This window comes from Orbicella franksi, chromosome 13, assembly GCF_964199315.1.
Source record: "Orbicella franksi chromosome 13, jaOrbFran1.1, whole genome shotgun sequence".
Taxonomy (NCBI): domain Eukaryota; kingdom Metazoa; phylum Cnidaria; class Anthozoa; order Scleractinia; family Merulinidae; genus Orbicella; species Orbicella franksi.
In genome coordinates this window covers 15,637,501-15,663,946 of record NC_138157.1, presented here as the reverse complement: position 1 = coordinate 15,663,946, position 26,446 = coordinate 15,637,501, and the positions used below count along the sequence as shown (strand labels likewise).

Genomic DNA, 26,446 nt, shown 5'->3' with positions numbered 1-26,446 from the left:
TTCAGCGTATTTATTATTCCCTTTAAATCCAACGCTTTGATAAAGCGAAAAGAAAATATATTTTACCCACAAAAAAGAAAACAATATCCGTAAAATTGTCCGTGTGTTTATGTTTTAACAGCTTCTGGCGGAAAAACATCACACGTTGCGTGACTCAAAGTTTGGCCGAGCGGAGGTCTGCGTCTGGTCACCGACAAAAAAAATAAAAACAAGAAGATCTGTTAGATCTTATAACCGCGCTTTTAAAATTTAACTGTTTTCTTAGCACTACAGTCGCAACGCAGTGTACATTCCAAAAGCAATCCTTGATGATTCATTGATTACTGTAGACACCACATTACTTGATCAACACAAACTGTATTATTGCACCATCAGTCGTAACCGGTGTGAAATCTCCGATGACGTAATAGTCTTAATCTGGAAGTTTCTTCGGGATACGTATGGGCATGAAGATACGAACACTATTAACAACAGCTTTCTTTCTTAAAAATCACGATTAAATTAAATTGTTTTTTCCCTTGAGTAAAGGGCTAGCAAAGAAGTCACACAAGTCACATAATTCAAGAATTGCGTTATCCGCGGTTTTCTTTAGTACGGTGGTTATTTCCCTACCAATGACGTAATCCTTGCACGTTCTGACAAGTTCGTTGCTTGGCTTGCAAATATTTAATTTTCCTTCCGATCTATGAACTGGCTGCGATGAAACCGTCAAAGGATTTACTTCATTTGCGTAAAACCACAAGAAATACTCACAAAATTACAAATAAATTAATGACCGTCGCTTCTGCCGAAATAAACTTGCAAAGTAAACACGATCGTATTTGTCACGTAGCGAAAGTGAAAGCTGCAACGTCAGCGCATTCCATGGCTGACGTAATACCTTTTTTAGCGTATTTATTATTCCCTTTAAATCCAACGCTTTGATAAAACGAAAAGAAAATATATTTTACTCACAAAAAAGAAAACAATATCCGTAAAATTGTCCGTGTATTTATGTTTTAACAGCTTCTGGCGGAAAAACATCACAAGTTGCGTGACTCAAAGTTTGGTCGAGCGGAGGTCTGCGTCTGGTCACCGACAAAAAAAAAAAATAATAAACCACGGGTAAACCTAGAACCGCGCTCGGCCCATGGCCGCGCGGTTAAAAACAAGAAGATCTTTAAGATCTTACAACCGCGCTTTTAAAAGTTAACTGTTTTGGTAGCATGAGTGACCCGAAGAAAAAAAAACGAAAAAAAAAATATCGGTTTTCAACCTATTTCCAGCAAATTTGGCACACTGGAAGCTGAGAAAATTACTCTATTTCCGGTCATCATTTTTCAGCTCTTTTCGTCATATCCCCCCCTCGGGAGGGTTTTGTAAAGTTAGCGAATTAGATGCAAGCCACCGTAATGGTGATTGCTGTCGGCGAAATGTTTATTTGCTAAAAAATTGCGGCCAAATCTTTCGGAGATGGAAGTCAGGACATTTGTAAGGATACAGAAAGTAATTTGGGACCAGTTGCTGACTTGTAAGGCTGAAATTATCCAGAAGTAAGGTTTTTTTAACGTGAACGTAACGAAGGCCACGCGGTAAATAAATTATCGGGTCTTCTCACTGTCTCGTTCTGTTTTTTGTTTCGTTCTCTTTTGGAGTCCGCCGAGGTCATTTTTTCGTCTAAATAACTTGAGAAAAGTTCGAAAAAGGTGTTCCTCTTGAATTTTCAGCTTTCAGGCAATAATCCTGGATTTTTTTGACCGAAACGTAGGTTCACTGGTTATGTTAATGTGTTTCGGTGGCTATGGGCGACCATCGCTTCCTTTGTCGACTCACGCAATGAAGCTAGGTTACAAAAAAAATCTAATAATATTTAGTTCTGGTTTTGTTCGATTTCGTTGAAATTTTAATATGATGAAGCTGGATTGTTAACGAATAGATTTTAATACTGCCGATATGAGGTAGCTATTAACGCTAAAGTGATATATCGCTTCGATGTCAGGGTTTTGAAGAGATTTTTTTGCAACGTGTAGGTTCGGCGTGATTTTGTAATCTGAGATTTCTGTTGACCCTGAAGAAGCAAGGTTTGGCGAGTAAACATTACCGATTGCGTAATTCAAAGTTGGCCGAGTGGAGATCTGCGTCTGGTCTCCGACAAAAAAAAAAATAAAAAAAAATAAACCAAGGGTAGAACATGAACCGCGCTCGGCCCATGGCCGCGCGGTTAATAATAATAAACCACGGGTAAACCTAGAACCGCGCTCGGCCCATGGCCGCGCGGTTAACAAGAAGATCTGTTAGATCTTATAACCGCGCTTTTAAAATTTAACTGTTCGCTTAGCACTACCGTCGGAACGCAGTGCACATTCCAAAGCAGTCATTGATGATTCTTTTCTTACTGTAGACATCACATCACTTGATCAACACAAACTGTATTATTGCACCATCAGTGGTAGCCTTTGACAAATCTCCGATGACTTAATGGTCTTAATCTAGAACTTTCTTCGGGATATGTATGGGCATGAACGATATCAACGACACAATAATAACACTATTAACAACAGCTTTCTTTCTTAAAAGTCATGATTAAATTTAATTGGTGTTTTCCACGAGTAAAGGGCTAGCAAAGTAGTCACACAAGTCATAAAAAAACCCTATCCCGACCGATGTATCGATTTTGGTCACTCCAGTGACCACAGATTGAAAACGTGACAGAAAATTGGCGTTACTTTTGATTCTCACCAAATTTGTCGTATCCCCCCCCCCTCGGGAGAATTTTGTTAAGTTAGCTAATTTAGTATGCAAGCCACCGTAATGGCGGTCGCCGCCGGCGAAATGTTTATTTGCTCAAAATTGGGGCAAAATCTTTCGGAGATGGAAATCAGGACATTTGTAAGGATACAGAAAGTAATTTGGGACCGGTTGCTGGCTTCTAAGGCTGAATTTATCCAGAAGTAAGCTGTATTTTCGTTTTCGTGTAGAAAGCCACGCGATGAAATATTATCGGCTTGTTCTGCTGTCTTGTTCTGTTTTTTCTCTTTGTCGTTTTTGTAGCCCGCCGAGGCCAGTCTTTCGTCTAAATCAGTTGAAAAAGGTTCGAAAAAGATGTTCCCATTCAAGTTTAAACTCTCAGGCGATAATTGTGGAGTTTTTTTGGCCGAAACGTCGGCTTTGTTATGTTCGTGTTTTTCGGTTGGTATGGGCGACCGTTGCTTCCTTTGTTAGGACAAGTCTGGGAGGTGAGGTCACAAAAAAATTCTAATTAATTCTGGTTTTGTTCGATTTCGCTGAAATTTTAACACGATAAAGTTGGATTGTTAACGAATAGATTTACCGCATGCCGATGTGTGGTAGCTATTAACGCTGAAGTGTTATATCGCTTCGAAGTCAGGGTTTTGAAGAGATTTTTTTGCAACATGTGGGTTCGGCGTGATTTTGTAATCTGAGGTTTCGGTTGACCCCGAAGGAAAAAATATCCGGAAAAGGTCATTTCATCGACGATTCAAACAAATATAAATATGTATATGTTCCGAGCTAAATTTCTGGTGAAAAAATATAATTTTTGACGAGCGCTGGGTTTTTAATTTATTCCCGCGAAAGATGAGATTTATTGTTTCAACAGCTTTTGGCGAGTAAACATCACAGGTTGCGTGACTCAAAATTTGGCCGAGTGGAAGCTTGGGTCTGCTCGCACCGAAGTCGAAAAAAAAAAAAACCACGGGTAAACCATGAACCGCGCTCGGCCCATGGCCGCGCGGTTAAAAAACCACGGGTAAAGCATGAACTGCGCTCGGCCCATGGCCGCGCGGTTAACAAGGTCAAAATCTTACCGCAGAGACGCCTGAAGACCTTGAAAACAAACAACAGGGGTCAATTTGTTATCCGGGTGACGAGTCCAAAACGCAAGGGATTTCGAAACCACAGGATAACAACGTTGTGACATTTAAACCACCCAACTTTGGAGAAGTAAATACCATAGCCGTTTTGGATAACGTTGATAACCTGTCACGCCCACAGAACGAGTCTATTTCTGAGCCATGCCAAAGTTTACGAGAATCTTCGATGAGTGAAGAAGTAGTCCAAACCACAAATAAAGAGAACGAAATACAATGTTACAGTTGCAAAGAAAATTTAGTTGTTCAAGTAGAAGAAATTATTTCAGATGTTCATTTAGAAGAAGTTTTTCCCGTTCCGAGTATCAGTATTTCGAGACACGTCGTGGAAGATAAACAAAATGTTCAACATGGGGGTATTAGTTCAGAAATAAGTACGGCCAAAGAGCCAGTTTGTACAAGGACCAACACAGATGCACAGGAATTTGTTGCATTTACCTTGATAGAACCCGAAATTATTTTCAAAATCGTTGAGTCACAGGATAACGGGATTGCGGTGGTTAATAGTCATTTCGCGTTTCAAGAACCCATAGTTTCATATCGCTTGCTGAATATAGAAACAGTTGCTCAAATTGCCAAAAGGGTCGGAAACAAACCGTACAGCGACCAGCAAGTGGCGCAGTTTCACTACACACGGAATGTATTTGAACACATCGGTACATCAAAGATTAGGTGCGCGATGATATATTTTCTTGTAGGAATGATGTTTACATTTGTCTATTACGTAACAGAGCCTTTTAAACGAATATGTTGGCCTATCTTCAAATGTTTCGACGTCTTTATTGTTCAAATGATCAAAGTCTGTCCTCTCTCAACCGATTGTCCTGAGCGAAGCCATAGTCAGCATAGAGGCTCAGAAACAAATACACAGAGTAAGGCGAAACTGGTAGAGACAGCACAAGAAATAACCATCGCGGAAAGTTTAGCGGATTGTTCCGATGCCAACGGTGATTTGCTATACCAGTCCATAGACCCAGACGCCTGTTCGCTTGATTCTTGTGAGATAAATGAACAACTTATTGCTCTTCTGACACAAGATCCCATGCCGCTTTCACAAAACACAACAAATATTTCCATCGAAGGAACTATTTATGGCAAAAGGTTTTCCTTTCTTGTAGACACCGGGGCTAATGTGACCGCTATTAAAGCCGATGTTTGGAGACAACTTCCAGCTCTTTCAAAACATCCTCCTATTGAGACGACAATTCGTTCGATCAAATCTGTCAGCGGAGAAACAATCCCAGTATTAGGTCGAGTCGAAGTGCCTTTCCACATCAACCTTAAGAGCTATCCTTTTAACGCTCTAATCATTGACGCCATGGCATATGATGCAATACTGGGTCGTGATTTCCTTGAATTCTATAAGGCTAAAATTGACCTCGAACATCATACTCTCGCGTTGGAATTCGAACCGTTCCTGTTTGAGAATTTCGTTCCAGATACGCCCGTGGGAAGTAGCGAACCTTTCAGTTGCGCGGTACACGCGGAGTCTTCGTTTATAATTCCACCGCAGTCCGAGATTTTAGTCCCAGGCACTTTAGGGAGCCCATGTCCAGTAGATTCGACAGGACTCGTAGACACTAGGGCAGAATTAGCAGAACGGTATCACATATTAGGAGCAGCTCAATTAGTGAAGGTCTCGGATAGTCAAACCGTACCAATTCGACTGTTAAACCCTACAAACCAGCCGGTTCGTATCTACCGTAGGACCCGGCTGGCTCAATTCTCACTGGCGGACCCAGAAATCGCAACATTTGACTTGGTCCAGTCAGACTTAGAGGCCGAAGCGGGGCGAGAAGTGCCGACGCCATTAGACACAGAACCTCGAGTACCCCTTGATGTAAACGACACTGACTTGTCCCAAGAAGAACAGGCGCGTGTGCATCAATTATTAGAAAAATACGCAGATGTTTTTGCATATACCCCAGACCAGTTGGGTAGGTGCCCGGTGGTGAAGCACACAATTGATACGGGACAACATCCACCAGTTCGACTTAGGTCATATCGTACCTCCCCAGCGAACCGAGAAGAAATCGAGAAACAGGTTAATGAGATGCTAGAAAATGACATTATATCGCCTTCGGTCTCCCCGTGGAGTTCCCCTGTAGTCTTAGTTAAAAAATCAGATGGTACAATGAGATTTTGCGTGGATTACAGAAAATTGAACCAAATTACCAGAAAGGATTGCCATCCGTTACCCCGAATTACGGAGGCCTTAGACTCGATGGGTGGGGCACGATTTTTCTCGACTCTCGATCTTCGGTCTGGGTACTGGCAGCTGCAAATGGAGGAGAGTTCTAAGGAGAAAACAGCCTTTATTACACACAACGGTCTGTATGAGTTTAACGTGCTTCCTTCTGGACTCTGTAATAGTCCAGCAACATTTCAAAGGACTATGACACATATTTTAAGGGGCCTAGAATGGGATATTTGCCTTGTGTACATAGATGACCTTATAATTTTCTCCCGGACCTTCGACGAACACTTGCTTCACCTTGAGCAGGTCTCCAAACGCCTCAGAGAGGCTAACGTGCGCTTAAAGCCAAGTAAATGTCATTTTGTTCAGCCCGAAGTTGAGTATTTAGGTCATGTAGTATCATCGGAAGGGTTAAAACCAAATCCCGCCAAAATACGAGCTGTTCAAGAATTTCCCGTACCAGCAAATGTTTCAGGAGTGAAAGCTTTTCTGGGATTGTGTAATTATTACCGTCGTTTCATCAAAGGATTTGCACAAATTGCCTCGCCGTTAAACAAGCTCACTAGCAAAAACGTGGAATTTGAATGGACACCAGACTGTCAGAAGGCTTTTGAAACGCTGAAGAGTGCTCTAGTTTCGGCCCCCGTCCTCTCGTACCCAGACTTCGAACTGCCATTCCATTTGTATGTTGACGCCAGTCAAACAGGAATTGGTCTCACTTTAGGACAAATTGTCGACGGAAAAGAGGTCGTTATAGCTTACGCAGGACGAGACTTAAATCGTGCGGAACGCAATTACAGCGCTACTGAGCGCGAAGCGCTGGCTGTCATCGACGGCGTGAAACGATTTCAACCATATTTGTATGGGCGCAAATTTACTATTCACACGGACCATAGTGCTTTAAAATGGTTAATGTCGATGCAAGACCCCACAGGCCGTTTAGCTAGATGGTCTCTCCTGATTCAGCAATTTGATTTTGACATAGTACACAGGCCTGGCAAAACTAACGGCAATGCAGATGCTCTGTCAAGGCGACATTACGGTACTTGTAACCTGAATGCCCTTGACGTCCCAGGTCTACAAACACAGCGCCTATTCGATTTTCAGCGCAAAGATCCAGACCTCAGTGAAATTATCGAATACCTAGAAAGCGACCGTTTACCGTCTAACAATGCTAGAGCAAAACGAATTCTATTGTCCGAAGATGTTTATTTCCTAGATGAATATAATCTCTTATACCACTTAGACCTCACCGATAAACGAGAGTGCAAAGGTCGCCACGCTCAGCTTGTGCTTCCAGCCTCGTTACGCTATGAAGTTCTTGTCAATGCGCACGACGATTTGTCGGGAGGACACTTGGGAGTATTTAAAACTTACGAGAAACTTCGCGACCGATACTATTGGAAAGGCATGTACAAAGATGTCGAGCATTGGGTGCGCTCTTGTCAAGATTGTTCGACGCGTAAGAAGCCTAGAAACAAATATCGCGCGCCATTATTACCTATTCCAGTTTCTGCAGCCTTTGAACGGCTAGCGGTTGATGTGCTCGGTCCTCTACCAACCACTTGGTCCGGTAATCGCTACATCGTCTGTTTTATTGAATATCTCACTAAATGGCCCGAGATATTCGCAGTTCCCAACATCGAGGCTGTAACGATTGCGCGATTAATTACAGACGAAATAATACCGCGACATGGCGCCGCTAGGACCTTGCTTTCCGACAGAGGGACAAATTTTCTTTCTACCTTAGTACGTGAAGTTTGCAACTTGTATAGCATCAAGAAATTAAACACAAGCGCGTACAATCCGAAATGTGACGGCCTTGTTGAGCGACTGAACTCGTCATTATGTCAAACCTTATCCATGTTTGTAAGTAAGAATCAAAAGGATTGGGATGTTTTCATTCCGGCGGCTCTGCTCGCATTTCGCACCTCTCCTTCGGAGACCACAGGGGAAAGTCCTTTCTATTTACTTTATGGGAGAGAACCTCTCCTTCCCATGGATGTCAGTCTATTACCACCGACCGACCCAGCTAGCTCTATTGCCGAACACCGCCGTAGAATTGTCAAACAGATTGAATTGGCTCAACAAATCGCTAGGGCAAACATCATGCGGACACAACAAAAAATGAAGGCTTATTACGACAGACGTGCGGCTGAACCGGATTTCGTAGAAGGCCAAAAGGTCTGGGTATTTACCCCCAAAACAAAGAAAGGTCTTTCTAAGAAATTACTGCACAACTATCACGGTCCATATAGGATTGTAGAGAAGCTTAGCCCAGTACATTACCGCTTGCGTACGTGTGGCAACAACCCGGTTAGTTCAATAGTTCATGCCAATCGTATGAAACGTTTCTTTGATCCGAATGAGCGCCCCATTGAACCTCCGATTTACGATCCCATAGACGAACCCTATCTCGCCGAAGACGATTTGCCGGAGAATAGTTTTGAAAAACCTCCACCGCATGTAACTGACCCGGCGTCAGGCGAAGAAATTGTTCCACGGAGTCCAAACGAGCCTCCCGGCACTGACCCAAACACAGAGTCAGAGGCCTTAATCGACAATCAAACGGTGTTTAATGCCGAGCAAATTCTCGATCAACGAAAGGTTAACGGTGAAACACAATATTTGGTGAAATGGGTAAATTACCCCGTGAATGAAGCTACATGGGAGCCTGCCGGCAACATTTTAGATCCCCGGTTGTTAGAAGATTTTCTTTCTCAGAAATCCAAAACCCCCTAGCAACCTATTTATTTATGTTCCGTCTTTTCTCTCTTAGAAATTTTGTCTTTCATAATGCAATCACTGCCACAGCCCTCTGTATTGGTGCTTGGTCACTCCTTCGTCTGGCGTCTGGATAAATTCATCACCGAGTCGTCCCTTTCCTGTGTAACAACGAACTTTCAACTACCACTGTCTCCAAAAGTGCGGTTTTCCGGTATTGGGGGTAGAACAGACACGAAACTCCAAAAAATTCGACTTGCCTGTTGTTAAGCGATTCCAACCTACCGTTCTTATATTGGAAATAGGTTCTAACGACCTTTGTATTCCAAATTGTAACGCTAATGACCTCGCGACTACTATCTTCCATTTAGTTCAGCGGCTCCATTTTGATTATCAGGTGGATCATGTCATTGTTAGCCAAATTGTGCCGCGGTGCTCACCGCCCGCCGTCACCCTGCCGTACAACACAAGGGTGCGACAGATAAATGACAAGTTATACTATTTACTTAAACGGGCCCCTTTTGCATCTTTCTGGTATCATTTTGCTTTACTACGCCTCGGAAACGAAGTGTTCCTGCCCGACGGTGTTCATTTAAATCAAATGGGAAATCATTTATTGTACCATAGTTACCAAAAGGCCCTCTTACGATACTTCAGCCGTCGATGGCGTTCTCAGTTGAAGTCGAAAAGCTTGCTTCGGTACAGACCGTCATGTTCACATCGCCGGCGATACAAATACCCAAATTCGCCATCACCTGTGTCCGTTCACTCTTATGTTCATTAGCGGTTTCCTGAGTAGCTCAATTACATTGATCACGATAAAAGTTTTACCACTTCTTGGCACACACAGGCGTTTTCTTAAGATATATATAAATGATCAGCAATCCACTAAACTCCTTGAGATATATAGAACTAGAAATTATTCAGGAAGTTTTAATATTCTTTCTCTCACCGGGTTGCAAGACGTATTTGCTTCGATTTCCACCTTACCTTGCAACATTTTCCAATGACTTAAAATTTCGAGTAGTCGCCAAATTTTCTCCGTCTTATTATATCATTGAAATGACTTGTTTATTAACCCAAGGGTTGGCGTAGAACAATCAGGAAGCTACCCAAAAGTTTAAGTATTTGCATGTTTGATATCAACTACCAATAACAGACCTAAATTTAGCGTTACTAATAGATCCTAGTATGGTTACGTGATACAACAAATCTCTACTTTGTATGTTGGCTTGGTTTTTCTTACTTAACTTATGACACCACTTACTAACGACTCCCGACTACCCGAGATTACATGTGCTTCAAGGATTCCAAGATCTTCGTGGCAACATACGCCTGGCGTCCGAGGCCGACTTCTCCAACATTTAATACTCAAGTTCTCTTCTGCACCTGGCATCGGCGATTGCCCCGAACTTTTGACCTTATACACGGCAATTTGCTTAATGCAATAGGATAGTGGTAGCCTGTTTATATCCGCTACTCTACACTGGATTGTTCCACAAGCAAAACAATTTAGAAGAGAGTCACACTAATCACAACATTGGTGGGCTGCTGACCTGCTTGAAAGACATGATGAAAACGCTCTTATTGCGATAAGCAACAACATATCTCCATTTGCTACAAGTCTCTATTATTAGAAGTCCTCATGGAGCAGTACTGGCCCCACACGTTACACTTGACTCTCCCGCTAGCAAGAAGCTCCACTGATATTACACAAGAGCTCTTCTGCTAACTGTCAACCCTTTGACCGATGCCAAGATCAATGTGCGTGCCACGAGGAACATTGTTTCGCCACACAGTCCTTTCGGGACCTTATCTACGCGCCTTTTCAATGGAACACTGATCGAACACTCACACAAACATGGAACACTGACATTTGTTGTTACACGAAGAACTCTTAACGTTATTAGTATTTCTCATTTGTAGCTAACTTGATAGGCTTAAAAATGACTTTAAATATTTCCGGCTCAGTATGCGTAGCTTTCAGCGGTTCTTGATATGCTATGATATGATTAGTGTTAAGTCAGTCGGCACTTATTAGTTAAAAAAAAAAAACAACAAACAAACAAACAAAAAAAAAAACAAACACAATCAAACACGCAATAACAACAAAACAATGGCTATCTTAGGAATTATCTACTAAGGTTTGCTTTGCTGTTCCGTTTTCGCATAATGGCACCATTTTTTTTGGTTCTTCACAATTTTCTCTTGTCACCGGGAGGTGACTAACTAAAGGGGGGAATAATATGTTAAAGAATATTTTATGAAATTCTAGCCTTCATATGAGTAACGCAAACAAGCGTTACAGAAAGCCGAACAAACAACCTTGTCACGTTAATCTCTGCACGTGTTTCGGGCAAAAGTTCCCACGAGAAAATGTTGTTATCAAAAGAGTTTCCTTGCGTGTTTTACGCTATGTTTTGGCAAGAATAACTATTTCCTTTTCGTTAACCCACAACGCGGTCCAGGAGATCGATTAACCTTTGAACACTGGAAAACAGGTGACCAAAATGATCAAAGGAGCCCGGGGTGGCATCTGACCCGCGGGGTTAACTCGCCAAGGTTGTGCATCTAGAAACATTGCTGAGAATATTTGTTGATCAGTTTTAGTAATTCATAAGAATATTGGTTGATTAGGGTTAGTAATTTAGCAACGTCAGCTTTCTCAGAGTTAGTACGTGCACGTATGATTTAGGGACTGCGGAAACCGCGATTCCCTTGACCATACGTGATCAAGATCATTCTCACTATCTTTTGGCCAAGCCCAAAACGCCGTTTACCGCAGGCATCGTTATTTCTTTATTCTTTGTCTTATTTCGGAAACACCGTATTAGCCAATCGCTGTACAGCTTGCTAATGCGTAGCTATATAATCGCGAGTTTTAGTTTGTAAAAAGGAGTCCAGAAGAGAAAAGAGTTTGTAGTTGGATGTAGCACAGAGTACGCTAACAGCTTCGCCCCAGCATTAAAAAATCTGTTTGGTAACAGTAGTTCTAAAAAGAACTGTTGTTGGTGACTGACGTATAAGTACTTATAGCGGATCGATCGTGTTTTCGATGGACATGAGAACGTTGCTCTCACCAAGTGCGATCACAAATATGTTGGGAAGCGTACGAAGTCTCTGGTTTCTGTACACGGCGTAACAAGTTAGAAGATTGCCAAAGAAGGCCTCAATATTAATAACGGCATGTTTTCACAATGTGAAAGAGGCGAACTAGTTCATGTAAGAACCCCTGACGAGTATATATGTTATTAATTATTTTTAGTGCCAGCGGTTTTCCAGTTATAATTAAATTTCAACCTACAAACTGCAACCTGCGACCTGCAAAATATACCTGCTGCTTCAGCCCGCACTTCTGCTTAACATCAAAACTTACCTGTTTGAGATCTCCGAGCTTTTGTTCACGTTAAACACGTAAGACGTACGTCGCAACGTAACGTTTACCCACGCACGAAATGTCATTTCAACTACTGTTCCTTCGATAACAATAAAGTAGGGATTCAAACAGAAACTCGCGGACTCTCTCTTAATCTCCTAATTGCCCACACTTCTGCTTAAAAGGCGTAGAAATCGAAACCTTTTTAACAAAAGCGTTCGTTAATTTTCAATCATCAGATTCGTATGTAACCTTCTGACAACAACCCGCAATATCTACACCCGGCTCGTTCGATTATTCGGCTTAAAGCTACGATCGCGTTTGTCGAATATACGTATTTATCTCGTGATTTTTAGCCATTTAAGACGTCGTATTTGGGAAAGTGCTTACTTAAATGTTTACATCAACCAATACGGGACTGCGGACCGCGGTAGCAGTAGTTTACAATACTTATCTAATTTCAAAGTCAACCACTACGGGACTGCAGACCGCGGTAGTACTTCAGCTTAACACCGAGTCATTACATATTGACTCACTAGCCGAGTAAGGACCAAGGACCACGGGAGCAGTAGATTTAAGGAGGGCGTGTATGGCAGGGTATTCTGAAGGTGCTCCCGGAGTACGAAATATTTTTAATGAATGAATAACGACCCCACAAGCTCATGTAGCTTTAATACTCATCGTTTTAAAATACAGGTTATCTATCTTCGGATTGTTTTAAAGTACACTGATTGCTGTAATTTAAAATTGAAAGCGACATTATGTGTTTACGTTCTGTTATGCCGGTCACTGGCGCCGCTTGTTGAAACTACAACCGAAAAAATACTTTTACAGTGAAGCAGTAAGCCGGCCAAGGAAACTGGTCGATTCTATCGGAAACGTTTGACGACCAGAAGCAAGAAGGCGAAAGACTAAACTGTATCGCAGTGCAGTCCAGGACGGTAAATGTTACACGGTAGATGTTTTGTTTTCATTACACGCACTTTGAATATTTCGTTCTCATTACAGGCACTTAATGAGTTCCGGTTGAACGACTGCATGTAATTTTACGCGCAATATCAAATCTACTGCAGGCGTGTAATCCTCCGTAGGAAAAAAGATGGCGGCTGTACATTTTACCACAATACCATGCGAGCCCAATACAGCCCGTGAAGTACAAGGAAAGCCAGATTTTTGCGGTTTTTTAACCCTGTGCTATCGACATGCGTATGTTATGTTTGAGGGTTTTAAGCCTGGTTTTTATATGTCGGGAAAATCCCAGACGGTCTGGGATTTTACTATTTCCCGACCGTCCCAGATTTTGCCTGGAGCCCGCTCCTGATTTTGCCGACTAATGAAAACTCCGAAATCGTAGATATCCCCGATCGCCTGCTGATGAACGAAGACAAATCTGGAGAATCGGGGGCGTTTCTATTTTCCCGACGCGTCCCAGATTTCTGCGATGGTCGGCGATCATTCCCGACAAAATGAAAACTCAAATTTGTACCATCGGGGACGTCGGCGTCCGTCGGCGATGGATTTTGCTCATTGCCAATCCCCTAAATTAATGGGCTCCAGTACCCCTATCACGTTTGTGCTCAAGTTTCGATTTTTGCCGTACTTTCCATTTCCCGCCAGATTCATAATCGGGAAAATCTGGGACAGACCTCTGACGAATGGCTGGTTTGTAGTGTCACGCCATCAAAAATAAAAATCGCAACCATTCAATAAATTAACTCAAGAAGCTGAGATATGAAAGATGATTGATACATAAATAGCCTCGCCAAGTTTTAAGTCTGTACGGTTTTCCATCCGCGCTTTATTCGGAAAAGTGTTTCACTCAAATTTATAGAGCTTTGTATGGTGTCGCCATGTTTGTGCCCCTCGGAGGGACACAAACATGGCGGCCGTAAAGTAACAGAAACATCTGTCATTGAGTTTTGCCATTGAAACGAACCGTTATTAATCTAGAGCTCCGATACATTGAAATTAATACTCTGTCTAGAGCAAGAACTGTTTAGTTAGTAAAAACTTGAGCAATAACTCATCTTTTGACTCACTCGACAGCCTTACCGAGCTGCCATTTTAATGTCACGCAACGCGTTAACTTGGAAATTCCGACGTGCTCCATTACATAATGAGGAACCCGGTCGGGCTGAAACGTTGCAAAACGTCAAGTTATTAGAGGGTCTTACATCTGATGCAACTAAAACTTCACAAGGATTGGTAATTTCTTATTTTGGAAATTGATGACGTCACATGAAAACCGGCAATATCCGATATATCGGCAAAATCTGAGATGGTCAACAAAAAGTCAAATCCCCCATCATCTGGGATCTTCCCGACATATGAAAACCACGCTTTAGAACGTTTCTGTATGCTTTCATGAGCGTTGTTTAAGTTTTCGTGCGCTAAGAACTATGGGTTAATGTACCAGTCGCCATATTTTTTCTTACGGCGGATTACACGCATATTTGCGTGTAAGGTACGTGGACACTGCGTGTAATATGCGTGTAGTACAAGCGCTTTACGCGCATGTAATGCTGCAATGCCTTTGACCGGTACAGTAAAAGTAATATGTAAACTTTACAAATTGATGTCAGTTTCTTATGCGTCTGTCCTCTTATTGATGATAAATTGGGTCATAACATTGTCAAAGTGGCTGTAGAACCACGAGCCGCAGGCGAGTGGTTCCGCAGTAGACTTTGACAATGTTATGACCCAATTTATCATCAGTAAGAGGACAGACGCATTAAAAAACTGAAGTCAATTTGCTTTTTACAATAACAAGACCCCAAAATGGTCAAATGCCGGGAATAAATGAGGGGAAAAGACGCCGTAAACTTGCCGTTAAAAAAGATAAGTTAATTCTATTCAAAATGACGTGAACATTGTCAATAGCTTTTCTCGCTTTTTGATTGGCTACTTAAAAAAGTCCATAAAATCTTGTTGCTTGAAAAGTTGACAGTTTTACAACTGAAAGTTGAACTTGAAAGCTTGCATAAATTAAAATTTTATCCGTCCGTACTCTTATTGATGATAAAAATGAGCCAATCAGCGCGCGAGAAATTAAACAGTTATTGTAAAAAGTTATTTAGAAAGTTATACAGGATGTGCTCATAAATCATCTGGGTGGCCTTATAATCCGAGTGGGGACACGATAACCGTGTTACTTACGCGAGTGCACACAATCGAACAAGTGGACAGACACGAGCACGTTTTCTCATCTTCCCAACGAATTTAATCAAAATGCCGTTGACAAACCGATTCATGCGGTTCAAGCTCACCAGCTCTTCAAACTTGATTGATGTCCTCAGAATACCGCTACAGCCACACAAAAGCTGCCTAGTTTTAGCCTTAGCGCACAACAAGAACGTAAATTGCCACTAACTCGCCGCTTGCGAGCATAAACTCTCACGAAACAGCAACAATTTCACATCGTGTGCAAGTTCAGTTTGGCTTTGGCACAATATATAATATTACCTGAGAACTATCCAACAAATGAGCGGAGTTCAAAAGTTAAGTTTACAGTGCGCGCTCTAAGTTCTGTATCTTTTTCACTGTCGACAAGACTCGCAGGGAGTTGCCGGCATTTTATAGTTTTTCTAAGGTGTACCGATGAGATACTGTATCGCGCCCCAAAAATCGTATTTCCGCGGTGCTTACGAAATATGCGTCGTCATTACGCGACATTTGCCCTATCCAAACATGTGCCACAGATTTAAATAATAATTTATCCTCACTGCATGCCCCATTACCACATCGTGGTAAACTGAACAGCAACATAGCCAACGTGTCTTTAATCCAAACTCTCCTCCCATCGCTCAGGAATCCCTTCATTCCTAAACACACAACATTATAAAATGGACAACCCTAATTGAAATATGAGAGTTGATGGGAGAGCTAATGAGGACGATAACAAACTGAACTTTAAGTCATTCAAATATTACAAGTGGCCTGGAGGTTTTCAGGGTAGGAGACTGGGATCCTGACCAAGTCGACAGCACTAGGAACATTGTCCCACTCTGCCACCCTATGTACTGCGCGTGTACAACATCCTGTTGAGAACAACCCGACAATCTCAAAATATTAGACAAGCCCATCCGAAAACTGTGGGGGCGGTTTCCGGCACTATCGCGAGGCTTAGCCTCTACGAGGTACCCACGAAGCCGGTGATTTACCGCCGAGCCGACAAAGGGCCCGGAACCAACATCCTTATTGCAGTCAGACGCCCTAAAGAAAAACCTGGAGCTAAGCGGACGTTAAATAAATGACACACAGAAAGGTAATAGGTTGTCCAAATAACCGGACACATAAATCCGATTTGCAAAAGGGAATTTTATAACGTCGTCTGCCGAACGAGACGATATAGTCTTAGGCGGGGAAACCGACGAGAGGAACGTGGACAATTGCTGCTCCAGAGCCGACTTCTGACGCTGATAGAGCTTGCAGCCAACAGAATTCTTACAGTTTTGGAAGCGTTCCAGAATCGCCTTCTCATCCACAGGATCTCGTCCTTGCTGTACAGCTGGTTTAACAGGCGCTGTGGCTACTCAACACGCCTGGCAAAAGTTAGAGTCCACATCATTCGGATATAAACATGAACCGCAGCGACGGGCGGGTTTGCAGGGCCGCGGAATCTAGGAAAAGACCATAATAAACGGAGAAAAGTTAAAAAAAAAAACTCAGCGGTAAGCCCATAACTCCCACTACAAGTTGCGCGCCGTTTCTGTTTGGTTGGGTTGGTTGGGTTTTTACGCGTTCTATTGAGGGAAAACCGTTTTAATTCGGTTAGTTTGTTTCATGAACTTTTTCACCCGGCCTAAACGGCTGAAAAAGCATTTGTGCGATTATGTGGCGTGAGTGTAGCTTGCGTAAGGACTTGTCCCAGGAGTGATCGCATTCATAATTATCCCAAAAAGGTTGGAAAATTGTGCTATTGAGAGACGTCAACCCATCAACCCAAACCGATTGGAGTTGAAACGGTTGATCCCAATACAACACGACCTTAATATAATAATAATATAATAATAATAATAATAATAATAATAATAATAATAATAATAATAATAATATTGTCGCGGCTAATCGCCGTCGCAAAGTACAGCAACGACGCAGCTTAAAGTTTCTAGTCCAGAGGAATCCGGCTGCATTGTGGCTCATGAAAACGTTCAATTTTCCAATGGAAATTACGAAACAAAGAGCTCAAAGCTTGCGGATGAAAATGCGAAATGCTGAGCTGTATTCATGTGAAAGGAGCTACAGTTCTTTACGGCTTACAACAAGATTGCCCAAACTAGCGTCAAAGTTGGAAAGACTAAACTGCTCCCACTGGTTCTACTCCGTGTACAGGGAGAATATCACAGCAAGGTTTAAACTGATCACTCGTCGGTTGAGCTGAGCGTTGTCGTAATTGCCGAGTTTCACTTCGCTGAGATGACCGGAGATCGCTTTATTAAGCGAACGAGCGTTACTAAGCTCCATGTCGGGGTCATTTGAGCATTTTTCCAAAAATAAAGCTTCTCATCATAAACGAAGACAGCTCAATTGGTGTACTCTGTCCTTGTTTTACCTCTTAAGTAAAATTTCTGCCTTCCTAGCAAATATAATGTCATTTATCGAAGCATTCGCTAGGTTGAGAATTTGTGCATTTCGCTACGTGATTAAGCTTACCGGTTTGTTGGAAAATCTTGTTATTTTGGTACACGTTACACTTCTGTTGTTAACAATGACCTCCAGGCAGCTATGTTTCCATTGCGTTTCCATTGCGTTCGTCTGAGTCACAGGGAACGTTTAATTAGAGTCACATGTTTCGAAATTCCAAATCAAAAATTTGAAATTCAGCTTGCCGTGCATCTGTTCTCTGATAAAGCACGCTGTTTCAACCAATCAGAGCGCATGTCATATGGAAACTTCATTATAAGATATATGTGTTGTATTGCATTGTATTGCATGCCATAATAGCCATTCCATATTCCCTTTTTGAGACGCGCCAGCAGGGAATCATGGTAGTTGTATTGATCATCTTCGATTGCATATTTGTTTTGATGAATACAACTACCATGGTTCCTGCAAGCGCATCTCATTAAGGGAATAGAACATGGTAAGTTATTGTATTGTATTGTACATGGATAAAACAAACATGCAATGGTGTACGACGTTTGCAGACCGCAAACTACATTTAGGCCTAAATAGTGTTTTGGTGAGCCTAAAAATCACTCTGATTAGCCTAAATTTCACTATGGCTACCCTGACTATCGATTAATCAGCCTAGCTTGAATAGCGCTCAGGGTAGCCTGTTTACTGTTAGCTCTCGGTAATGGCAATAAAAATGCGATAATGAATAAAACGTCACAGTCTGCTAATGTCATAGACCCTCCTGCAAATATTTGTCGGTACAGAATATCTTGAAGAGCCATATAGGTTATTTCCAATAATGAAATTCAGAATGAAATAAGTTTTCAAACTGGTATATTCTATTTGATGACACAACTCAACACATTGCTTACCAGCATTTTCACCAAAGAGAATTCATTCCCTTGATTTTTAGTCCACAGACACAGTGGTCACTGGGCCAATCATATCAAACATTGTAGGGCCTGGACTTTCCTCCACATCATTCAGTTTGCCATACAAACAATGAGATGTATTAGTAGAATATCAGATCATTTGTGAAAACCAAAACATTATTTGATTCCGGTTTATCATGGTGTACATAAGCTTAATTTGCTGCGATGTTGGCAAGTAAAACACAGTTAAATAAAAATCGTAAGCATGAAATTTCAGCATCCTCGTTGAAGACGTGATGAGCCAGCCGATCATATTCGCAGACTCAGTCATATTTTCACTGATATAGTTAACAAACAGCTCCAGTAAGTTCAGCAATTCGACTGCAATCAGATCACTGCTCAATGTGACTAGCCATGCCTGGATAACATTTTAATGGCTTGCGTCACCAAAGCAACTCCTGTCAGCTGTCCTGTATCGCCGAGGAGACGCGGGTAGCAACACCTGAACGAAATAACAACGATTAAACAAGGAATTTGTTGGTATGTATGCTTACATTCTCGAGGGCTGTGGAGTTAACTTTCGAAGCATGAAAGTAAACGACAGATCGACTGAGAATTGGAAAATACCTTAAGGTTACCTTGAAAATTGGAAACCAACTGGCGACGGAAAGGTGCGCAAATTATTCGAAACAGAGAGAAAAAAAAAAAAAAAAACGGCGGTAACAACACAACATGCAACGATACGCCCAGCAAGTTGTAGCAATATACATACATGTTCATACATACATTTCCGTCGTTTATTAAAGTGTCTCGTCGTTCAAGCGCCATTACGGTACTAAGATACAATATCATTAACATTTATTTCAAAAATTAAAAGGAAAAAACTTAAAGATTCATCCCTCCCACATCCCTCTAACACAGCTGACATATCCTTTCAAAGACTGAAACTAAAAATCTTTAAGACTCATAACTTACAATATGTTTTAAAAGACTACCTAAAATACAGAATTATTTATATTATGAATATATTTTCCTATACAATGAGAACTAAGTTGAACATAATTTACAATCTCTCCCACATCCCTCTAACACAGCTGACACATCCTTTTCAAAAATTAAAACTTAAAAACACTAAGATTCATAACTAACAGCATTATTTTAAAACTAACTAAAATACAGAATTAGTATTTACATTATGAATATACTTCTTATACAGTGAGAACTAAGTTGAACAAAATTTGAAAATCTCTCCCACATCGCTCTTACGCAGCTGACATATCCTTTCAAAAACTGAAGATTCAAAACTTACAGCATTTTTTTCTTAAAAAAAAGCTACCTAAAGTACAGAATTATCTAATTATAAATATATTCCTTATACAGTGAGAGCTACGTTAAACATAATTTACAATCTCTCCCGTATCCCTCGAACAGAGCTGACATAACCTTTTTGCGTACTGATGGCTTTAAAAGCTGACAAAGATTTGATGGTCGTTGCCTTTTTAGTTAGTTTCGCCCATAGCGATGGCGATGGCTGTAAGTGTATGACCGCCTTTACTCAAACGCTCAAAACAACAAGTTAAACGAACTCTGCTTCCCATGTACACGAACGACGTGAACCTAGGACGCCATTGCGCCCGCGTTTTTGGTGTTCGGCCTTCCCGATTTAATACGATGACATTACCAAATATAAATAGAACTCGTGACGATTCATTTCTTCGGCAAATCCCGTGGGACCGCCGAAGTTTTACACTCGGAATGATTTAACACGGAACCGTTTTTCAACAGAGATATTGATGTGCGTTAAACACAAAAATAGCAGTTTCAATTTGTCATTGAAAGAGCATTAAACTGTTTCAACGAGGTTTCCAGTTGTTTCTCTCCATATTAAGTAGTGCTTGACATTAGACTTTAGTATAACTCCCGGTCGGATTGAATTCTCAGAAACGTTTAACAACAACAACCTTCCCAGTTTCTTAGGGCCTGTTTACAAGGAGAGAGGGTTACCCTAGAAGGCGGGTTACCCTAGCAAGCGGGTTTCCCTAGCACTCACACATTTCCTCTTTTTTTCTTCATCGTGTTTACAAGGCAGCTAGGGTTACCCAAGTGGGCGGGTTACCCTATCTGCGTGCTAGGGTTACCCTTACAGGCGGGTTATTTTTTCCCTTGTAAACACTCCAGGTCGGGTTTACCTGCCTACTCGGGTTAACTTTCTAATTGTTTCCAGACCCTTTGAGTGTAGCCGCGCATTAAGTTGTCCCGGGTTGTAAGGTTACCCTACCTGTAAAATTTTCCTTGTAAACCCGGGCTATCTTTTGCCCTCCAGCTAGGGTTAACCCGCTTGCTAGGGTAACCGCCCCTCCTTGTAAAACAGACCCTTATTATTCCTTTGTATTTACAGCCGCTTTCACGCGCTCATGAGTTTCTTTGAAAAATTCGAGGTTTCAAAGTCGAATATCGGTCAAAGTAATTTCCTTTCTCTGGCGTTCTTGGAAATTGATTTATCCTGTAATATTTCTAAATCATCCTCCAAACATCGGAGAAAAGAGAAAACGTTGCCAATCAGTATGGACGATCCCGATCCACTGAACACCAATTAACAATTATTTTACTAGCGTGCGTTGGATATGAGATAGTCAACGGGGCGCATAGTGCCTAATTGGCTATAATCATCTCATATCGTATCCAACAAGCGCGAGTGGAATAACTGTTTCATTAAAAACGCCCCCAAAATATAGGAAACTAAACTAAAATAACAACGCCCCAAAAAATTATGAGTATGCTTATTATATTTGTAGAGCATGGTATAATGGGTCATGTACCAAGATGGCTAAGTCAATGAAAACTCTTAAATTGCATTATCCAATGATCCAGTATTCAATAATTAACAATTAGATTATGAGCTCGAGATTTCTATGAGGTGATAGTGTTTTGTTTTAGTAGAATTCTTACTTAAAATTTGAAAAAGAAAACAAACAAAAACCCTCTTAATACAAATTCAATTGCTTATTTTTTATAAGCCCGCTTGTTGCGTTTGAAGAACGCAAACCTAATTTTGACCTGTGGCTTTCTAGAGTTGGTTGCCCTGTGCACGGTTATATGCAGAAAGATCCACATTCCTGTAAGGACACCAAAATGGCCACCTAGGTTGATTTTTGCAAGGGCATGTCACGGCCAGTAAACTGGTACCGTTTAATGTTAAGACATGTGATAAGACATAAGGTGGACATGTGAGCATGTGAGCAGGCCATGTGAGCTTGTCTTTCCGTTGGATCTTTCTTTGACTTCTTTCCATTCAGTCGCCGTAAGCTTAGCTATTATGTGCTCTCAGCGTTAGATTTTGGCGAATTTAAACGCTTCGACGGTAGCATTTATCGAAATCTGAGGTAAGTGTCCTTGTCTATTAACACGACTTGGCTTTGGGATGTTAACCGTGAGAACGGCTACATTTTGACTGCATTTGTTGATTACTTCCAGTCGCGACATATAGCTCAGTCTTTATCCGGTCGAAATTTTATTGTTTGGAATCAGTGGAAGTACTCTGAAGGCAAGATCCAATAGTCTACTTTATTCATCAGGGGAAATACTCCAGTTAGTCGCACGGACTTTGTTTACGATAAAAGAGCGCGCCATTTCAAATGCTAGCTTAAATTTGTGCTTCCGGCTTAGCATAATGTACGCAATTAAATATTCTATGAAACTTGTGAGTCTACAGAAACTGGCGGCGTCACGCAACGTATCAACAAATCGTGACCTCTTCACTTGCATGGACTTTGACACTATGCATATCTCACCGCTAAAACCTCGGTTGCTGCTGAAAAATGTTGATTTTAGCAATAGACAAAGGTTGAAAGTCAGCTAGTGAAATCGTTCATTTAAGGTATTTATATTAAAGTGAGGGCGTCGAACTCACTTTCATAATCTCTGATTACTATTAGTTTACAGAAATATTTTCACGGACGAGTACTATCCATCCGGGTTTTGTCCTCGGACGGGTACTGTGGGCTGATAGTGTCTCTCCGCGGATGAACACTATCGCGTCACGTGATCAATTTAAACCAATAAGAATCGGAGAAAATTTAATGGTGTTCTATAATAGCTGATAGAATGTACGAGTACCTCAGCCAATCAGATTGCAGCATTTGCATTGGTATACTAGTAAAATTCTACTAATGGCCAATAGTTTACCATAGCTTAGCCAATCAGATTGAAGTATTCGCAATATTTACGACGTATTCTAGTAGAAGTCTACCAAAACTCGATAGAAACACGAAAAATGTTGCTCATGAAGATAACGTAAGGTTCTTGTGATTTAAAAACAGTCGAATTAAACATTCTCCAGTAGCTCGATGCTGCACAAGAGTGTTTGGAACAAAATTACACTTATCATAAAGAGTCTCAAAAACTGGCATAACAAACCCTGTGTGGTCCACTGCTTTTACACCGCGTTTATCTGCAAGCATTCCAACATACACATCGTCCAGTCTATACGGCTTAATCACATCAACTAAAGGAACCACACTCTCGACAACATCATATGACATAACAAAGCCAGCACCACTACAGAAATCTGGATAGTGTGTACCATTGTACTCTTCATAACTGACACGCCATTTTCCACGTCGTAGTACAACCGGATTGTGATGAAGTTTACCCATATAAAGGCCTTTCTTAGGTGTTGTTTTTAACTGTAAGACATCTATTAAACGTTTAGGGTTGACGAACACATCGTCGTCTGCTTTGAGAAGGTAAGAAAACCCACAATATCTGGCTGCCCATTCGAAGGCCATCTGTATCTTCAAACTCTGGTTCCAGTAATGTTCATAATAATCTGCACGAATCATGTCGCCATAGATGCTATCTTCTTTTTTGAGTAAATCTGAATGTGTTTGATTCCTTGTCTGGCCAAGGAGAAAGTATGTCTTCCACTGAGGAACAATGTTGTTATCGGCACCCCATGTTTGACGAATCAAATATCTTCTTTCAAAATTTGCTGGTGCAGACGAAACCAGGATAAGCAGAGGGTAGTGCCGTGCACACACAGTCTTGGTTATCAAAGTAGTTTTGCGCTGGGGCGTTGTTTTCCACGGTTTAAAATCAGGATGAATTGCAGGCTGCGCGGAGGAAGGTTTGGACTTCAAAAGGCCTGAAGTCCATTCTAGAGTAGGCACCACCTTCGATAGAGAGGGAACGCCACTGCCTGAAGAGGGCTTGTCGTCAAAACGCCTGAAAGTCGAGCCCAGGTTAAGAGCTTTAATAAGTCGCGAGCGTGTTTCATGATGATAGAAAGAATCCTTCATGTGAAAGCCACTTAAATACGTTATTAAAGCAACTGCCGTTACTGTAACAAGAGAGAGCTGGATTATCTTGAACTTTATCGAGCCTTGTTGTCTCCTTCGGAGTAAACACGACCAATTCCAAGGAAACAACAGACGTTGTTTTCGCCGATGAAGCATGTTCCCAGTGGGTGAATTGAAATGACTTCACTCCAAGTGCGAGCTTCTTCTACAAAGGAACAAAATTGTGCTGGTTTGATTAAAGATTTAAAACGTCGTAAAAATTTCGAATTTTTTTTAGATTCATATTGTATTTGATTCAAGAGGATAAAGAAAGAAATGTAAAAGAAATATACCCTCCATTAACGCCTATGGCGCCAAAGGCTCGAGCCGCTAGGGAGGTTTGAGGGCACGCCCGAGAGAATTAGACTCCGGGAAATGTCAAAAAGTATTGGAGGGGGGTAGGGGGTAGCATTTGAAAATGTGGTGGATAGAAAACACATGACCCACCTTTCCCATTTGGCACCAAACTCAGTGACCCCCCATAATGAACGGTTGAAAATTACATGACCCACCCCTAATAAAACATGACACTTTTGTTTCAATAATCCAACAAAATGACATTTTGCATATGAACTAGCTTGTGGTGTTATTGACGTTTTAGATTTATTTCTTAACAATAGTGCAACCGTTTCTAAAAATAATATTATTTCCCATTACTCTTGCAACTTTAAGTCATGTCCGCAATGTATAAACTGTTGTTTTTAGGTCCTCGTAGCTTGATTAAAAATATAACGCAAACAGCAGTGATAAACATTTACTTCAATGCATTTAAATACCGAACTTGATGTTTCGTATCCTAGTCAACATACATTTTCAAAAGTGGCTGTTACGAATTTTCGAAAGCTATTTATATCATAAACATTAGAGGTCTGGAACCTAGATTGAAAATATGATATGCAGCAGTATGTTAACCTGCCTAGACGTCATGAAAAGTAACAGATAGTACGTAAAACAACAACTGCTCACTATTATGACTCTGACATTTAGTGAAGGCTTAAGCTCTTGACTGAACAGTCTCCTTAATTCTGCAATAAAAGTCAGTTTTGCTAAAATGCTAAAACGCTAAGATGTCAAAATGATCCCATTTAATGTCGTGACCACTGGTTTTTACATGATTAGCAACGGCTGATGAATGGCCTTGAATTGTTGATTTTTTCTGTCATGGAGTCTTCGTTTTGTTTTTTCAACGTAAAATTCGTTACAGTCCCAACAAACGGCTTTATGTCGACTAGCACATGAAACGTCAAGTACTGTTTTTTTTTTGTAAAAAAAACTGCGTTGGAAGACAATGCTTATCACAGGTGTTTGTGTTGTATTTATTTTTTTCCAGTGTTGTTCCTATGGAACAGTGATCCATTTAGAAAAAAGCTGTAGTGAGTCCTGGGACTCACACAGCCAGCAAATTCAAGAGTGTGAGTCCCAGACCCATGAACACGAGTCCCGTACCCTTGCCGATAAATAGCATGTAGACATAAGTTGGCTAAAATTAACAAAATTCATTGTGGTTGCCTTTACCACATGGTACAATACAGCAATGAAGTAAAACACGAAAAAAATCTCGTGCATGTATTATAAGTTAAGTTTCATATAAAGACACAAAAGAGGGCTAACAGTTATTTGTTAATACGTACAAAATTTTAATGCATGTGTGGCCAACTGTTTTAGTAGTTCAAGACTTTGATTATTTGTTACAAAATAGGATGACCCACCCCCATGAGTAGCTGAAAACTGTATGACCCACTCCTTACCGAAGGCTTAAAAACTGATGACCCACCCCTCCATAATACTTTTTGACCTTTTCCTTAGTAGCTTATATTGTTTACATGTCAATGTTCGGGATAATTGTTAGTAAGTTCAATAGAAGAGTCTACAGACTGTCAAGCCAACCGAAAATTTTTTTTCTCGATTTTCGGAGCCGGTTGGCACATGCGTGTATGGTCGCTACGTGCCTGATTTTAACACGAACAGTGATCCGTACGCGACATTTGTGAGGGGAATAATTTAAACCCTTAAGGACTCGGAGTTCACGAGAGCAATCGCTTGGAAAGGAAAAGAACAGCGTGCAAAACAGAGCATAACCTTTTAAACCCTTGACGGTGACAATGGTTTTCACAAACTGTTTTAAAATAACAGTTACCAAACATAAATTATATCTTGCATGACAGCCTTGGGGATAATTGTCAGTAGGTTAAATGGGAGAGTCTACGGACTGTAAAGCCAGCTGCTTTGTTTATTAAAGGCGCTTTTCCATAGTAAAAAAAAAATATATGTTATTTGCCGGCGGAGAGGTCCGTATGGTGAAAAACTGTGACTGAGGTCTTGAAAATGGTCACTGAGGACGTAGCATTTCTATAGACTGTCAATCTAGCCCATTTGTTTATTAAAGACACTTTCAACCAGTAAATAAACCGGTTGGTACGTGCGTATATGGTCGCTACTATCCTGATTTTAACGCG

At 41.2% G+C, this 26,446-nt stretch overlaps 2 protein-coding genes and 1 long non-coding RNA gene across 4 annotated transcripts in view; all 3 read right to left on the bottom strand.

Moving 5' to 3' along the window:
- The window catches only part of LOC145464773 (uncharacterized), a 50,512-nt gene extending 27,793 nt beyond the window's left edge, over positions 1–22,719 (bottom strand). The window contains exon 1 of the long non-coding RNA XR_014041457.1: positions 20,643–22,719. This is a non-coding gene — a long non-coding RNA (uncharacterized LOC145464773). The remainder of the gene's footprint in view (positions 1–20,642) is intronic.
- The window catches only part of LOC145464755 (beta-1,3-galactosyltransferase 5-like), a 49,051-nt gene extending 24,978 nt beyond the window's left edge, over positions 1–24,073 (bottom strand). The window contains exon 1 of the mRNA XM_081448544.1: positions 24,000–24,073. The gene's annotated coding sequence lies outside the window, so the exon portion shown is untranslated. The remainder of the gene's footprint in view (positions 1–23,999) is intronic.
- Positions 22,743–26,446, bottom strand: part of LOC145464749 (beta-1,3-galactosyltransferase 5-like) — a 56,167-nt gene continuing 52,463 nt past the window's right edge. The window contains exon 2 of one of the 2 annotated variants that reach the window (XM_081448537.1): positions 22,743–24,137. In XM_081448537.1, the coding sequence (XP_081304663.1) occupies positions 22,935–24,107 (1,173 nt within the window). In that variant the 5' untranslated portion in view covers positions 24,108–24,137 and the 3' untranslated portion in view covers positions 22,743–22,934. Of the gene's footprint in view, positions 24,157–26,446 lie in introns of both variants that reach the window. The other variant, XM_081448536.1, reaches the window with a different exon arrangement.